At 44.4% G+C, this 17,806-nt stretch overlaps 1 protein-coding gene and 1 long non-coding RNA gene across 4 annotated transcripts; one reads left to right on the top strand and one right to left on the bottom strand.

The window, feature by feature from the left end:
• Window positions 1-144: 144 nt before the first annotated feature.
• Window positions 145-3,582, bottom strand: LOC140613120 (uncharacterized). Of its 3 annotated transcripts, XR_012014252.1 has the most exons (4): window positions 3,173-3,582; window positions 1,901-2,402; window positions 1,306-1,402; window positions 145-669 (listed from the first exon to the last, which is right to left on the bottom strand). It is a non-coding gene; the product is annotated as an uncharacterized lncRNA (long non-coding RNA). The 3 variants fall into 3 exon arrangements; XR_012014251.1 differs by having other exon boundaries at window positions 1,306-2,402; XR_012014253.1 differs by having other exon boundaries at window positions 1,306-2,346.
• A 678-nt stretch (window positions 3,583-4,260) lies between these two features.
• Window positions 4,261-14,053, top strand: SFRP4 (secreted frizzled related protein 4). Its single transcript, XM_072791607.1, has 6 exons — window positions 4,261-4,720; window positions 5,922-6,002; window positions 6,100-6,165; window positions 8,250-8,448; window positions 11,139-11,202; window positions 13,162-14,053. Exons 1-6 carry the CDS (start codon window positions 4,273-4,275, stop codon window positions 13,345-13,347), a joined length of 1,044 nt encoding a protein of 347 aa, XP_072647708.1. The 5' UTR covers window positions 4,261-4,272; the 3' UTR covers window positions 13,348-14,053.
• Window positions 14,054-17,806: the final 3,753 nt, after the last annotated feature.

Below are 17,806 nucleotides of genomic sequence, written 5' to 3'. Positions count from 1 at the left end.
CAGGGACGGAGCCCTGAGGCCACACTTGCAGTGACACTTCCACCCTCATCCATCACCTGACAACACCACAACTCCAGGTGCGTGTGAGTCTGGGAGTTTAGCATCAAGAACAAAGTTTAAAAAAAAAAAATAAATAAAATAAAATAAAAATAAAAAAAGAACAAAGTTTATTGGGTTTATGGTTTATGTTTCATAATATTAGGATGTACCATATGGAATATTTCGTAATATTAGGATGTACCATACAGAATCAAAAAAAAAGCAACTTAAAAAAAAAGACTTGCTTTCCAAATTTATGGTATCTTTACAGTTGATCTGTGTTTCAAGAATGAGGACGTGAACCAGATGAAAGCAGGAGGGAACATTCCCACATAAAGGACATGGGGACAAGGGAAAATGGGTGTAGTGCTGGGGTTTAAGGAGAGTAATTTTGAGCCCTATCAAACGGGGTCTTGAAAACCAGGGAGGGGCACCATGAGGCGGAAGCCTTAGGAAGCTCCCTGAGGTGTGAGTGCAGAGATTGGGCAGGGAGCAGGAGGAGGAAGATGCCGTTATAATCCAGGTAACAGACACTGGAATCTGAACTGAGGTGGTGGCGGCGGGCGACGGTGGATCAGAAACGGCGCTATGGAGGAGAACTTTCTGGTTTGGGCCACTGGGAGTTCCATCCTGAATGAGCAAAGAAGACAAGTCAGTTTAGGATCGGTTGACTTTGGGGCAGTCCAGGTGGCTCAGCGGTTTAGTGCCTCCTTCAGCCCAGGGCGTGGTCCTGGAGACCCAGGATTGAGTCCCACGTCCAGCTCCCTGCATGGAGCCTGCTTCTCCCTCCTCCTGTGTCTCTGCCTCTCTCTCTCTCTCATGGATAAATAAAATATTTAAAAAAAAAAAAAAAAAAGGATTGGATGACTTTGGGGCTCCTGGTGACTCCTTCAGCCCAGGGCGTGATCCTGGAGACCCGGGATCAAGTCCCACGTCGGGCTCCCTGCATGGAGCCTGCTTCTCCCTCTGCCTGTGTCTCTGCCTGTCTCACTCTCTCTCTCTCTGTGTCTCCCATGAATAAATAAATAAAATCTTTAAAAAAAAAAAAAAAGACTGGTTGACCTTGGGTCTCCTGGGTGGCTCAGTCGTTGAGCGTCTGCCTTTGGCTCAGGGAGTGATCCCGGGGTCCTGGGATGGAGTCCTGCATCGGGGTCCCCACAGGCAGTCTGCTTCTCCCTATGTCTCTGCCCCTCTCTGTGTCTCTCATGTAAATAAATCAAATCTTAAAAAAAAAAAAAAAAAAAGGATTGGTTGATTTTGACATACCTGTGGGTTATGCAGGTAGAAATACCCCAGGGACAGTTGGATGAGCATTTCCACAAACCAACAGGGCTAGAGGGCTGGTTTCAGAAGCCATTGACATCTCGGTGGTAATTGAAGCCAAAGAGGAGAACGGCAGGGGAGACAGTTACTTGGAGACATTTTTGATTGTCATAACAGGGTAGGGGCAGCCTCTACTGGCATCTAGTAGGAGGAGGCCAGAGAGGCTACTAAACTTTCCAGAATGCACAGAACCCAATAAAGAATATTCTGGCCCCAGGGTCAGAAGCACTAAGGTTGAGAAACTTGGAGAGGCAGGGTGCGTGGAGAGTGAGAAGAGGACTGGCCTTGGAACCCAAGCAGAGAAGCAGGCCTCTACACAGGAACCTCCAGAGAGAAGCCACTGACCAGAGTAACTTCCTCAGCTACGTAGGCTATTGGCAAATCAATGTCCAGTACAGGGTAATGGATTAGGGCTGAGACAGGGCCTGAAGGAGGAGGCCGTGGACAGAGTCTCCCACCCCAAGTAGAACCACTACAGACAGGCAGCCAGTGGACCCCCCGAGGGAAGCCAGAGAACTTTATAGAGAAGGCCTCTTACCTTCTCCGCACCTTTTCTTCAAGGAAACACCCTGGAGAACATCGGGGTGATGCCTGCTGTGCTGCGACTTGGCACTAGCTGTGAACAGATGCAGCAGGTTCCAACTGGCTGCGCCAGAGAGAGCCCTTTCCAGGTCTGCCTCTTTGACCAACTCACAGGAGCCGGAGTCCAGCTGTCTCTCAAAACTGCATTTCCTGCCCCTGTAGGAGCTGGGGCTACAAATATTTCCCCCTAAGCCAGGGGGTTTCGACTCACTGGATTTGACAGCTGGAAATGGCTGAAAATGTCCTCTAGGTTATCCCCATTGCTTGAGAGTTCACTGGCCCGGCTTGCCATCCTGGGAGCTTATGACCTACCTGAAACTGGAACTACCTCTCCAGGTTGGCGCGGCTGTGTTTGGACACTCTGGGCTTCCCCTGAATAGAACCCGACTCCTTGGATGAATCCTGAAATGTATTTGTGTCATTTGTCCTCTCAACTTACCATGTTTAATTCGTGTTCCCTTAAAAAAATAAAAAATAAAAAATAAATTTAAAAAAAAAGGTCTTACATTTAAAGAGCTTAACACCACGCCCAGCCCATTGTAAATGCTCAATAAAATGCCAGCTGTATTTTTTTGTTGCTGGGCTATTATAATTCTTAGTCCTGGACAGAGTCAAAACTAAACTAATATTGTGGGTCTAAGCTTTGGAGACAAAAAACAAAAAACAAAAAACAAAAAACAGCTATCTGCCATATGTTCAGATTTTTAATTGAACTATGGTTGTTTAGTTTTTTTTAAGATTTTGTTTATTTGAGAGAGACAGCACAAGCAGAGGGAACAGCAGAGGCAGAAGCAGACTACCTCCTGAGGGGGGAGCCCCACGTGGGGCAGGATCCCAGGACCCTGAGACCCTGACTTGAGCCAAAGGCCGCCACTTCACTGATTCAGCCACCCAGATGCCCCTGAACTATGTTTTTATTTTTATTTTTTTTCTAAGTTTTCTTTATTTAAATTCAATTCGCCGACGTATAGTATAACACCCAGTGCTGAACCGATGTTTTTAAAGATTAACATTCAGAGACCACATTTTCATATCCTAATGCCCTAAGAGAATATCATATACCAGAAACCTTACTGCCAGAAGATTGATGTACATTTGCAACAACAGTCTCCCTTTTCTGTGAGACCTGAGCCAGCAGTTGGTTTTACTACCTCTTCCTAATAAAAATAAACGAAAAAGAAAAAAAAACAAAACATAAAAATAAGCTGGAAGAAGAAACAAAACGTACCATGCTTTCCAGGGTACGCGGCTTCTTACTCAATGTAAGTAGTTTCAAGCACATCAAAACCTCAAGATTTTTAGCCTCGCTGGGCTGGAAATCGCTTGGCAATGAAGTGGGGGGCGGGGAGGGGGGGATCTTTCAGGCTTTGGTGTCCGGTCCTGTTTTCTCCTGGGTTTCCGTTCACGGTGGATTGAGGAACAGAGGGTGAGAAGGAAGGGGAATGTCGGCGGACGGAAAACATTCCTAAACCAGAAGATGCTATTATTGCACCTTGGGGCTGCTGGGCTCCCGGAGCACGTACAGACCAAATGCCTTTCTGGAAAAACCTGAGCCCAAGCTCACGGCTTGGAACAAAACCCAAGTGCGCACAACCGAGGAGGGGGGGTGTGTGTGGAGACGACGTGTCCCTCCGGGTCCCCCCCCCCCCCGCGACGGGCGAGCTGCAGGCGAGCGAGCCCCGGGAGGAGGGGCCGCGGAAGGTCGCACCCGCTGCAACCCTGCGCCCCGGGCACCTCTAGGGCAGGGGCCGCAGAGCTCAGCTTTGACCCAAACAGCGCCTGCCCCGTCCTGAGATCCTCTCCTTGCACCCGCTTGGATCCGGTGTCCAAAACGACTGCCAGGGACTCTTTCTCCTGGTGCGAAGGACAAGGACTGGCCCGACTAAAAAGGAGGGACTTTGGGGAAACGCAGGCTCGCAGCCCTGGGCCGCGGCCCGGAGGGGATGATGTCAGCGCTCGGGGCGGGCGCGGCGCGGGCGGGGGAGGGGCGCGGGGGGGAGGGGGAGGGGGAGGGGCGCGCCCGCCGCCGCCGCCGCGGGAGCCTCCGGGGCCCACGTCAGGGGACGCGTCGGGATAAATAGGGTCCCGCAATGGCCGAGGCCGGCTGCGCTCGGAGCTGCCGCGTCGGGGGCCGGAGCTGCCGCGTCGGGGACCGGAGCTGCCCGGGCGGCTGGGCGCCCCGCAGGCTGAGCGCCCGCGCCCTCGCGCTCCGAGACGCCCGGCCGGGCCCCGCGGGCGCACGGCGTGTCCGCGGCCCCGGGCGACGGCCGCCCCCGGGGCAGGGAGGACGGACGGACGGCTAGCGGGGCGGGCGGCCGGGCCGGGGCCATGCAGCTCGCGGTGCTGGCGGCGCTGTGCTGCCTCGGGCTGCGCCTGGCGCTCGGCGTGCGCGGCGCGCCCTGCGAGGCGGTGCGCATCCCCATGTGCCGGCACATGCCCTGGAACATCACGCGGATGCCCAACCACCTGCACCACAGCACGCAGGAGAACGCCGTCCTGGCCATCGAGCAGTACGAGGAGCTGGTGGACGTGAACTGCAGCTCGGTGCTGCGCTTCTTCCTCTGCGCCATGTACGCGCCCATCTGCACGCTCGAGTTCCTGCACGACCCCATCAAGCCGTGCAAGTCGGTGTGCCAGCGCGCGCGCGACGACTGCGAGCCGCTCATGAAGATGTACAACCACAGCTGGCCCGAGAGCCTGGCCTGCGACGAGCTGCCGGTCTACGACCGCGGCGTGTGCATCTCGCCCGAGGCCATCGTCACCGACCTCCCCGACGGTGAGGCCGCGCGGGAGCCCGGACGGGCGGGCAGCCCGCACCCTGCTCCCGAGGGCGGGACGGGGGGGGGGGGGAGCGGCAGGGGACCTGCCTGGGGACGGGTGGAGGGAGGGGGAGGCTGCAGGAACGTCCGGAGCTGGGGAGCCCCGCGTCCCGAGGAGCAGGCGTGCGGGGCGGGAGGCGCCGCTGGAGCCGTCGGGGGCGCGCACCTGGACGGGGGTCGCGAGCAGCCGCAGCAGCAACAGCAGCGGCAGGCGCGACCTGGGTGGGGCCTGAGCGCTGCGCACTTTGATCCCCAAAACAATCCCACCGGGAATCTCCCGTTTAGTGTGAGCCCCTGGAAACTCTTGCCCCCACCCCACCCCACCCCCCCAAAAAAAGCAGTACCTACCCGTAAGTCACCACTCCCCACAGGAGTGCACTTTGTAAATTTAGTCGTTCTGGGAAAGGGAATCTGTGGCATCTTAGTTAACTGGATGTCCACTTTCACTTCCCTTCCTTTTTTTTTTTTTTTTTTTTTTTTGGTCATCTGGCTGCTTTTCTAGGATGAAGGAGCAAGCTTAAAACCATTTCTTGAAACGAAACCTAAGAACATTTTGCATGCTTTTATCCTGCACATTTAGAGAGATTATGGTGTTGCCTTAGTGTAGTTTCTGAGGTTATAGGTCAGAGCGTTGCCCAACACAGGAAGGAGGAGAAGTAAGGTGAAGGGAAAGTCGGAATTCCTCTCTAATTCAAAGCTTTAGGGGGAAAAAAACGTATTTATTGCTCAGATTATATAAAAGAGGGTTATGCTCTTGGGGGGTTATAGATAGCAGTGGGCTGCTTCTGCCTTGCAAAAAGAGAGGCGGCGATTTGGAAATATTCTGGATGTTTTGATTAGTGTCAACTGTCAAGCTGCGAAAAAGCAACATTTTAAAATGGATTTGGAAGGGAAGTTAGTGTGCGTCAGCCAATTGAAATGGATGTGCATTCGTATCAATTTGTGCTCGTTGGGCAAAATTTCACTCAAAAATCTTCTTTCCTAAGCCCAGGAATGTCTGTATGAAAAAAGTAGACGACAATCACATGCCACTTTTACAATGTAGTGTCATTCTTTTGTGACACTGTGTTAGTGTCTGTCTCCAGATGGTTCCTTATTCCAGCTGGGTGAGCAGGCTAAGTCACTGACCACACCTACGTGGCTCTCTGTGTGTTTCAGACGTTAAGTGGATAGACATCACGCCAGACATGATGGTACAGGAAAGGCCCCTTGATGTTGACTGTAAACGCCTAAGCCCCGGTGAGTTCTTTCTCCCTTGAGGTTCCCCCTTTGTCGCCTCCCCAGTGTGGTTTCTGAACACTTTTCCAACTTATTGTCTCTCTTTTGTCTTCTTCAGACCGTTGCAAGTGCAAAAAGGTGAAGCCGACTCTGGCGACGTATCTGAGCAAAAACTACAGCTACGGTAAGTCATCTGATGAAACCATTTACTGGAGGACTTGGCACATGGCAAAGCCAGCCGCAAAGCTGATCACAAAGTGGTAACTTACGTGGGTTCCAGATGGCACGGCGACAGCTGGAAAATGTCTTGCTTTTCTGGGGAAATTAAGCAAATACAAAATAGGTTACCCGGGGGGAAGAGTGGTGCGGATCAGAGCAGAGTTGCCATCGAGGTCCTACTTGTCTTAGGCAGACGGGCCACTCAGCCAGGATGGCCCACCTGACTTGTTCTCTTCCTGGGATCTCAGTGCTATCGGAAGAGTGGGTGACTGATCCATGGGTTGGATTATCTGAGGCCCAGGAATTAAGACCTCCCCCTGTTTTCCTTTTACTTATAAACTCCTACAGATATTTAACATCTTAAAGGAATTGTGGGGAAAGAGGTACAGGCATTGGCATAGTTTAAATGCCCTCCTGTCTTACTGGAAAGAGCAGTCCGCACATTCTGTAGGGGGTCAGCTATTTTTAATCTTTTAAGTAAACCGAATTCTATTATCATTTGAAAATAGATTTAATTTAAAAATGTGTCCTTTTAAAATATCCGTTTGGGTTATTTTATGTTCCTTTGCATTTCCTACGTTACTTCTGCTGAAATGACAGGAACTCTTTAGGCAAAATGGTCATTTTATTTGTTAACTTTGTTTTCCATGATTCAAACTGAAATTTTAAATCATCAACTTTATGTGGTATGTCACATGGGAAAGTAGGAAGACTGTGGCAATACAAAAGTCTGAAAACATAACCTTTTATTTGAGTTGTAAGATTTGAGATTATATCTAGCCAACGTGGGTAACTCAACCAAAAAAAAAAAAAAAAGCAAATGGTCTTTTCCAGTAGCTTCCATTGTTGTCGTTTTAAAAACATTTCTTGTAGATAGTGTCTTAGTCTAATCTCCTTTGTCCCTCATCTGACACTCCCCAGCCCTCCTTACTAACTGGGGCTTCACTGTCTTGCTGTTCTCCATAACTACTTTAATGGTGAAACCATTTTCTATTTAAGTCCTTTGGCTTCTTCATAAACCAGCTTTCTAGGACGGAATCCAAGACAGATCTGTGCTAGGCTGATTACAATTCCATGGAAGGCAGTAATAGTAAGGGACCAAAGGGGCCAGAATTTAGAGCGTAATCAGACGCAGTGATGTTAACAGCCATCTGTAATAACACTTACACTGCTGCTCACCGCAGACCTTGCCCTGACAGCGTGTGAGTAAAGGATTGAGAACAGTGATCTTCAGAGCCTCCTTCCAGTTCAGAAATGTCATGGCTTTCATAACTTCCTTTGGAAGAGAAAAAACGTTCAAGCGTCAGACGGGTGGTTGGACCATCCAAACTTTAAAGTGGCTTCTGAGGGGCGCCTGGGTGGCTCAGCGGGTTGAGCGTCAGACTCTTGATTTCGGCTCAGGTCATGATCTCATGATCGAGCCCTCCCCTCCGCCCCTTTGGGCCTCTGGCTCACCGGCTCATTCTGAAATCTGCCTGAGATTCTCTCTCTCCTCTCCCTCTGTCCCTTCCCCTTTGGACGCACTCTCAATCTTTCTCTCTAAAATAATGTCTTTTTAGAAAAGTGGCTTCTGAACCCAAAAACATATGATTCTCACTTCAAATAATCACAAGGCAGGGGATAAACAAATACTCATTTCTGTGAAATATTTACTGACATTCCTGACTTGAATCTTCTGGTTTGTTCTTTTGGCAAACAGACCTACAAACAAACGAACCAAATTTTAGCATTTTCAGCCTGAGAACAATCTCTGAGATTCTCTATTCACATGCTAGCTGCAGCCCATGAGGAGCCCTCACCGATCCAGAAGCAGAGCCCAGACGAAGCCTGCCTGTCATTTTGCTCATACATCTTGTGGCATGAGCCAGGACTTTAAAGACAATGCTGACAATACGATTGTGTGGGCTTCTTGCTGGCATCTGGGCAGCTCGGACATGACCATAATTACAGGAGGCATTCTTTAAGAGAGGGCTCAGGAGTTGGCGTGATTACACCAAGTCTTTGTCTCCAAAGGCTTCATCCACACTTCTATCACTTTTTACATTGCAGTCATTCATGCCAAAATCAAAGCTGTGCAGAGGAGTGGCTGTAACGAAGTAACCACTGTGGTGGACGTGAAAGAGATCTTCAAGTCCTTGTCACCCATCCCTCGAACGCAGGTGCCGCTCATTACAAATTCTTCCTGCCAGTGTCCTCACATCCTGCCGCATCAAGACGTTCTCATCATGTGTTACGAGTGGCGCTCCAGGTAGGCACCAAGGGACAGAAGAAACTGCACACTGCTTCTAAAAACATGAATCTCATTTAGCAGTCATGGTTTATTAAAAAAAATATGGCACCAGGAGTTCTTTTTAAACAAGACAATTTAATAAAGAAAGAAATAAACAAACAAGACAGTTTTAATAGATGCCTCTGTTGTGATCTCACGTATCCTCAATATTGTTTAATTCCACGTGGCATTAAGGAAAAATAGAAATAGGAGGATTTGAATGGAATCTTTAAAAATCTACTTCAAAATGTCAAAATGGAATCTTTAAAAAGCAATTTTCAAAATTTATTTCAAAATTTTGACTTCCAAAATTGTAGGCCAATAAGTTACTATGAGTTAAGACATTCAGACTATTCAGATCAATCTTAGGGGGACGCCTGGGTGGCTCAGTGGTTGAACATCTGCCTTCGGCTCAGGGCGTGATCCCAGGGTCCTGGGATCGAGTCCCACATCAGTCTCCCTGCATGGACCCTGCTTCTCCCTCTGCCTATCTCTCTCTGTGTGTGTGTGTGTGTGTGTGTGTGTGTGTGTGTGTGTCTCATGAATAAATAAATAAAATCTTTTAAAAAAATCAATCTTAGGGTGGCAAGTACTGAATTTTTTCAAAGAGCTCTTCAATAACCTAAAGATCAAGTTAACGACAATTCCACACTTTCCTTATATACAATCTAAATGTATACAATGTTTGTTTGATAGACCATTACATACAGACACAGTCATATTCACACTCACATGCATGTATATACATGTGTCTATATATCACTAGCTGGGAGCGTGGCTTCCCCCACATCTCTTTCCTTGGCCTCTTTTTATATATTGGTACCTTATAATGTAATAATCGAACTCTTCAGACCAGGTTACTGGATGGGCCCCATAACCCACGGCAGGATACATCTCCCACAATATAAGTCCTTTTTTATATAACAAGTCTTCCCTTTGATTCTCTGCCATTACTGTTCATGTATTTCTTTTGGATACAACTATGGGCTATTTCTCCAAAACACCTTTTGAAACTAGCCTCACTTGAATACTTTCTCGATCTGTATTCTATCAGCACTTGGGTACCCTCCTCATACCACGTATACTATCTGGTGCTCTTGACTTTAAAGCTGTTCTTCTACTTGCAGCTTGTCTCTCTGTGGAAGCAGACTGCATGAATGTTGACTGTTTCTAGGCTCATCTCTTGCATAGTGTTTGTATCTGCTGCAGGACTAGATGTGGTTCTGGGAACATACCGGAACATAGTCATTGAATCCTATTGGGACAGATGAATGGATTATAAATGAATTAAATAACAGCTTCCCCATCATCCTTTCTGTTCACTTATAGACTTCATGTAATTCTGATGAAAATGCCAGTAAAAATATTGTTGAATAACTGGGAGTTATGTCTTCACAAATGATGCTAATGATCAGTTGGAGGAACAAACGGAGAAGAGTGTATAAAGGAGATTTTGAAAATACCATTTGAAAGGAAATCTGCCTTAAGAGAGACAGAAAACTGGTACAAAGCTGTACTTGCTAAAACCATGTGGTGCAAGAGTACACATGTAGATAAATAAAACAGAGAAAGCAAGTCTTGAAACAGATTCTAATGCATAAAATAACTTATTATGAAGGAGATATGGCAAATCAATTGGACATGAATATATTGTTTAGTAAATGTTTCAAATATTTTTATTTGGAAAATTAGCACATATGTTCACTTTTTACTATACTATAAAATAAATTTCAAATGGAGTAAAGAAATATTTTTAAAACTTCATCATAGAGGGTAAAATTAGGTGAATAGGTAGGTATGTGAAATCTGAATGACAAAATACTTTGCAAACATGAAATTAATTTAAGAAATCACAATGGAAAAATGTCAATATGCATTTTTGATGATATAATATCATGGACATAAAAATCACCCCAAAAGGACAATAAATATTGAAAAAAATACTTGAAATAGTTATGACAAAGGAATAGTAACCTTATTCTATAAAGAGTTCATGTAAGTTCATATTTGACATGTAAAGACTACAATATATAAATAATATGTACATAAATCTATACAAGTTCCAGAAGAAATACAAAGAGTAAATAAATTTACCTCTTTAATTCTCCAATCCAAATTAAAAAATAATTTGAACCAAAGTTCAACCATTCTGAAAAGAGTTTGGCACTGTGCATTGAAAACTTTGAAAAAATATATACTCTTTGACTCAATAATTCTACTTCCAGAAATCTATCTGGAGGCATAATAAGTCAGTGCACACTAGTCTGTATGTACAAGGGCATTCAACACAATGCTGGTGACAGGAGCTAAGCAAAAGAAGGGGGTTCAACAGTAGAGAAAGGCCTAAGTGTGTAATGGATATTATTGTTGAAATATTATATAGTTATTATAGCTATATTTTTGAATTCTAATTAAATGAGAAAATGTGTATAATAGAATGACAAAAAGAAATATATTATATGACCTAAATACTCAGTGTAATTTAAATATATATATAGGTATGAGGAAGAATAAAAGGAAATGCTAGTAAAATATGAATAGTGGATATGTGGATTGTAGGGTTAAGGGTTTTAAAGAATTTGGGTGTTTTTCCAATTTTTTTGTATTTTTAAGCTTTTTCCTTACATAATCAGAATTGCTCAAGATAAATTATTTTTTCTTTTTTTCAGGATGATGCTTCTTGAAAACTGTTTAGTTGAAAAATGGAGAGATCAACTTAGTAAAAGATCCATAGTAAGTATAGTTAGCAATACTCCAAATACAGAGTTAAGTGTGAGTGAAGAAATTCTATAGCACTAGGGGTTCAGCACATACTCCCATCTCCAGGCTCTCACTATTTATCTTTTGAATAAGCAGTTAGGAGCTCTGACTTGGAAATTGTAGTTCAGTATCTCTGCAATATCAAGGTGATTTGGTTGCATTCAATCCTGATCGATTGGTTATTTTAATATAAAAATATAACCTTAATTAAATTAAGGTTTAAAATTTTTTTTTCTGTGGTATTTCATTTAACTATTTTAGCAAAATCAGTCACGTACTTGAGCAGAATTTACCTCCAGAGGGTTTAAAACAAACATAGACACAGGGTGTGGGAATGTGCAATCCTAAAATTCATGCTGTCTCTGTACAAAGCATAATCTTTCCCTGTGCTTAAAACAATTTTGAGACTTGTCAAAATCAATAATCTACGAACTATAATCATTTTGGGGCCAAATCTATTACTTTAATGGTAACATCAGAGAAAGATTGGTAATTCAATTAAAGGAGTTAGAATAATTTTTTGCCCAGAGATATGAGTTCACACCAGAACCAGAGAAATCAGATCGTTGGTTTGAAATGTTTAAAGCATCCCCGCTCTCCTCTAAATCCGCTTAGGTATCTGTAGGAGGACTTGTGTTTTCAGGTTCACAAAGGGTCTTACTACTACTGCCCGTGCCCTCTTAGTGTGTGAGGGAAAAGTCTATATTAATACTGACTTATAGAGAAGGTAGTTTGAACAAAGCCTCTCCTACTGGATGCATTTGGGAATAACACGACCTTTACATCTGAGCTAAAAACTCAGGAGCTACTCAGGAACCCACTTCGCCTTCCTGAACAGAAAATTCTAGTAGGATTGGTTATGCAATTTCCAAGACCGCAGCAGATTAGAAGCATCAATATAGAAAGCAAGTTCACCCTAAGAACCTGAGTGAAAGCAAGCTTTCAGGAATCATGGCCATTTAGGCAGTTTACTTCTGCAGCAAATATTCCAGTAATGCTTCCGTAAGAATTTGAAGCTAGCACCATATAATAGCAGGCCTAATGAGTTTATTATTTCACGACAGACTACACTTGTGCCCTGGGAGGGTGGGGACAGTGTTTCTCATTTCATTGTATTTCTGGTGCCTCAGACAATGCCCAGCCTGTGCTCATGCTCAGACTCTCCAATGAATGAAATAAACTCCAACAAAACAGTGTATATACTGTGATAAAAAGCAACATCTATTCAAGTGGACTCAGTTTTTTCTTACATGCTGCTATTTAAATGAGTAGTATTTCTTTATAGTAGAAGTAGTAAATCCTTTTCTATCAAGGAAACAACTATCCAGAAAGTCTCGTTTCTCATCAGTTCTGGGTAGCTAATACTTGAGTGGATTACTAGAGGTGGGAGGGGCTATCTTCCTTTGGAAGTAAGAGAATTAGGTGAGCCCACCTACAAATGCCATAAGAAGGACCCTGGACTTCCTAGTGAGGCTTCGCCTCTTAGCCGTGTCAGAACCCCTGCTTTGTAGGAAACTTGCTGTGTAGGAAACTGGCATCGCAGGGCCTATGGGCAAAAGTGCATGGGTTGGGGCCTTGGGCCCTGGAGTCAGACTGGTGAATTTGCATCTCAGCTTTGACATTTGTCAGCCACATGACTGTGCAAATAAGCTCTGTGTGCTCGTTTCCTGGCCCCTACCATGGTGCCCACCTAGCAGGGCTGTTGGGAGTTTCAGTGAAATGAATAAATAGACAGATTGCATCCCACCTTGAGCACTTTTCAAATCATCCGGTGTATGAGAAATGCCATAGTACAGCATAGCTATTTTATTCGTTGTTATCATGACTTATATGTGACAGTGGGGGAAAAAAGGGGCATCAATCCTGACATTAGTTTAATGGCATTACTCGGTGAAATGTACTTGATGGTCATGGTTACAAATTGCCTCCCAGCAGTGGGAAGAGAGGCTGCGGGAACAGCGGAGGACCGTTCAGGACAAGAAGCGAACTGCCGGGCGCACCAGTCGTAGCAACACCCCGAAACCAAAGGGAAAGCCTCCTGCTCCCAAACCAGCCAGCCCCAAGAAGACCATTAAAGCTAGGAGTGCCCAAAAGAGAACAAACCCAAAAAAAGTGTGAGCCAGCTGCTTTCCAGAACGGAGACTGCCTCCAAGGATGAGGCCAGCCACTGCCCAGCCAGCCTGGGGAAGGCCCTGCTCCCCTCGCCTTCACAACTGCAGTACTCCTCAGACACATCTTGCAGATTTTTCTTAATGATATGCTTCAATTTTTCTTTTTAAGCCGCCACAAACTGTAGTGGTAGGTATGTCCTTTGGTATGGAAGGTATATGAAAGCTCAAATCTTGTGGACAAATCTCCTTGCGGCAGTCAGGGTAGCCTTCAAAGGCGCCCACTCTGTGCGATCTCCAAGGGGGGGGGAAGATGCTTTGGTTCTTACCATTTGACCTAATATGTGCATTGTAAAATAAATGCCATATTACAAAGAAAACACTTTTTTTTTTTTACAATCTGTTATATTTCAGTTTGACTTGTCATATTAGAATGTTCGTAATATTTTAAATGCGATCGGAAATACGATGATTTGAAGGAAGAAAGCAAGAGGAACGAATGTCTAAAAGATCTTTATGTGTTTACTGTTTGCGGAAGAATTTCTGTGATGAAAGGGAATTTTTGAACTATCTAGAAAAGTAGGATATGGAAAACTGTAATGATTTTTTTTTTCACAAAGAACCCTTTCAGCTCGTTTTTAGCTAGAAACTTTAGAAACTAAAACAATAATGATGATAACTAACTAAATAAATAAAAGGGAAAGGCAAACACACCATATCTGGATCCTTATTTCCTGGCTACCATGCTGTGGGTGGAAAGGCTCTGAATTCATGTTCATGATGCTTCTCATTAGTAATCACTACGTAGCACCAGAAACAAGGTTGGTTTCTCCTATGATCATTTATACACCAGTGACGCAGCCCCCAAGACTTTTACACCCGTGGATGTGCTCATCTCATTTCCCAGGACATCCTAGATATCTTGATGCCAATCCTGAGAGAATGTTCTCTCTGCAGATAGCTGGCACTGACAAAGGTGCCATGGGCCCAGTGCGAGAAGGCCAGGACTGGTCCAAAGTCCACGGTTCTCAGCCTGCAATGACACCCCTGCCACACACCAGCTCTGGGCTCGGAAAACCAACTACTGTCACTTCTCCATTCAAGGATGGAATGGAGGAACAATCTGAAAGCTTAAGTATAAAATCTCCTTTAGATTTACCAGTGTCCCTGCTTCTCAGAGAAAGGGTTACGTGACCTGTCGCACTCACACAGGGCCGTCAGACACATCATCTCATTTCATCTCAGTGGCCATCAGGACATGGAAGTGAGGTGCGTGGGTCAGCCAAGGTCAAGCGGAGAATTGGCGTTAATAAGAATGCAGGCATGGGCTCCTCTGTCCTGTGTCACCACTGCAGTGCAGTAGTGGTAAAGGCGTCCAATAGAGACTCACACAGAGGTACCAACAACCCACTCGCGTGTGTTTCTGCTCTATTACAGACCCAACTTCTCTGGCCCTGAAGGAAAGCCAAAGAGGTGTTTAGCATAGCACCCACACTAAAGAAACCTACGCAAGGCCATTAAAGGCATTGGCAGCCTAGCCTACCTCCTTAGCATTGTGGGGACTCTTTGGGGAGGGGAATCAGAAATGGAACTCTCCATGGAAATGGAGAAAAAACACATATGTAAAAAACGTAAACACTTTTTTTAAGTACAATACTGAATGTAATAAGAGTCTGGAGAAGACTAGGTATTTAAAAACCATTGAAATATTTAACTGAAATCACATACTCAATATGACATGAAATGTAATACTTCCTGAGGAATGTTAACACGGGGATCCCCGGGTGGCTCAGCGGTTGAGCGCCTGCCACCAGCCCAGGTCGTGATCCTGGAGTCCCAGGATCGAGTCCCGCCTCGGGCTCCCTGCATGGAGTCTCCTTCTCCCTCTGCCTGTGTCTCTGCCTCTCTCTGTGTTTTTCATAAATAAATAAAATCTTAAAAAAAAAAAAAAAAGGAACGTTAGCATATGGCAAACCAAGTAGCAGGTTTAGACTTTATACAATATGTAATTGGGCACATGTACAGTTTGATTAACTGATACAAGTTTAACCAGGCCATTGGTTTATTATTCTGAAAAAGCCAAAAACAAACATCAGCCCACATGGCGAGTAATGTAATAAGTAACAAGTAACAACACTACCAACAAGGTAGTGGCCTTTGTAAGAGCCAAGAATTTATTTCTCTCTCTTCAATAGTTTCTCCTTCAAAATACATGTGAGAAGAGGTAAAGAAAAATATACGGAAGGGAAAGGTGAGGTATTGAAATGAGAATTGAGAGTTGGATTACCTTAGTGAGAAAAAAAATCATTTATTTTGCAATATTTGGATCAGCAAATCTCATAATTAAGGACAGCTGCAGGGATTTTTTTTCAATAATTTTTTGGTCTTTCAATAATATGATAAACATGTATTTTCTATAAAGTAATAAATGCATAAAATAAAAATGGTAGAAGTAAAATCCTACCTAATCCTACTCATCACTATGCAGAGGTAATCACTGTTCATATTTTGGCATACAGTTTTCCAGGTGTTTACTATGCATTTATATAATGATTTGAGGGAAAAAAACATAGAAGCTTATTTTTCATACTGTTCAATAACCTTCCTTCTTCACTCAGTCTCTTATTCAGACTAGTTCTCATGTCACTTCATTTATAATGGCTCTGTTGTGTTGCATGGTATGTGTTACCTACAAACCCTTATATAAGTAGAGATTTAGGTTGTTTCTTAACGTACTGAATAACTGAATCAACATCTTGATAACTAATATCTGTGCACCTCCTTAACTAGTTCCTTGGGATAAGTCTGTTTAAGTGGCCTTGGTGGGCCAAGGAGTATGACCACCAAGGAAAATTCTTTTTTTTTATTTTTTTTTTTAAGATTTAATTTATTTATCCATGAGAGACCAGAGAGAGAGAGAGAGAGAGGCACAGGCACAGGCACAGGCAGAGGGAGAAGCAGGCTCCCTGCAGGGAACCCAATGTGGAATTCAATCCCAGGGCCCTGGGATCACGCACTGAGCCGAAGGCAGATGCTCAACCGCTGAGCCACCCAGGCATCCCATAAATTTCTTGATTATAGTGTCAGTTATCCATCAGGATGCTGGGCCATAAATAGGTAAGAATGCTGACTTTCCAAATCCTCACTAAGATTGTTTCAACCTGTCAATATTTCTTTGTAAATTTTAGCTGGGAACTGGATGTCACCTGGGGCAAAGCTCCGCTCTTCCTCTGTGAGCCATCACTGACAACACTCTGAACACTTCAAATACTTGGAAGCTGGGGGATGAGTAATGAAGCACCTCAAAGGGGGTATAGTTGATAGAGAGATGGTAGACTAATAAGATAGATGATAGCTATATAGATAGATAGATGATAGGTAGATAGATTAGATAGATAGATAAATAGATAGATAATTAAGTTCTTGACTTCTGGGGAAAGCCTATGCAATCTCTTCAATTTTTTTTAATGAATCAAATTTCATAATATAACTGGTCAGCTAGAGAAACCAAAGAATTAGGGTGTAGCAGACATGCCAATAGATTTCCTCTCAGCCCAGCCTTCTTATTTAGAAACAGAATTTAGATAAATAACCTTAGTTTCGGGATCCCTGGGTGGCGCAGCGGTTTGGCGCCTGCCTTTGGCCCAGGGCGCGATCCTGGAGACCCGGGATCGAATCCCACATCGGGATCCTGGTGCATGGAGCCTGCTTCTCCCTCTGCCTGTGTCTCTGCCTCTCTCTCTCTCTCTCACTGTGTGCCTATCATAAAAAATTTTAAAAAAATAATAATAACCTTAGTTTCTACATTCCAGTGTGAAACTAATGCAGTGTAGGGCAACTGGGTGACTCAACTGGTTAAGCATCTGCCCTTTGGCTAGATCATAATCCCAGGGTTCTGGGATCGAGCCCCGCATTGGGGAGTCTGCTTCTCCCTCTCTCCCACTCCTCCCCACTCCTGCTCACTCTCTCACACTCTCTCAAATAAATAAATAAATCTTTAAAAAGAAAGAATGAATGAAAGAAACCAATGCACTATGAACACTTTTGGTTTCTGTCCTTGGATGCTCATAGGATTGTCTAGTGCAAACTTACAATAAAACTTATTTTCCTGAGCTAGTTCTAGGTGCTTGTTTGGTGGAAAAAGTCCCTAAATAAAAAGAGAAGGGCATTTTTTTTACTTTTTTTTTTTTTTTTTTTTTTTTTTTACCAAAAGTCTCTACCTGCTGTTATCATTATTCAAAAAGCAAAAGTGGTTACTTGAAATTGTGGAATGCAAAAGTTAAATGAGACCTTAGAAGTCATACTCCAGCCTACAGGGAAAAGGCTACACCGGGCTTGTCAGATGCTTCACATGCAGTCAGAGAAAGATTGGGGCTCCCAAAGTTACTCAATTTTACCTTAACAGACCAAAGGGCTCTGGTTTGTCAGTCACATAAAGCCAGGATGTTAGAGGGAAGCCTCATGTTATC

The sequence above is a fragment of the Canis lupus genome, chromosome 21, assembly GCF_048164855.1.
Source record: "Canis lupus baileyi chromosome 21, mCanLup2.hap1, whole genome shotgun sequence".
Taxonomy (NCBI): domain Eukaryota; kingdom Metazoa; phylum Chordata; class Mammalia; order Carnivora; family Canidae; genus Canis; species Canis lupus.
This window is presented reverse-complemented; position numbering and strand designations above follow the sequence as displayed.

Excerpts from the sequence above, each read along its gene's own strand:
- SFRP4 (XM_072791607.1), top strand. The coding sequence starts at position 4,273 with ATGCAGCTCGCGGTGCTGGCGGCGCTGTGCTGCCTCGGGCTGCGCCTG. Across the intron at positions 6,003-6,099 it reads CTGTAAACGCCTAAGCCCCG|ACCGTTGCAAGTGCAAAAAG; the intron begins GTGAGTTCTTTC and ends TGTCTTCTTCAG. Across the intron at positions 6,166-8,249 it reads GAGCAAAAACTACAGCTACG|TCATTCATGCCAAAATCAAA; the intron begins GTAAGTCATCTG and ends TTTACATTGCAG.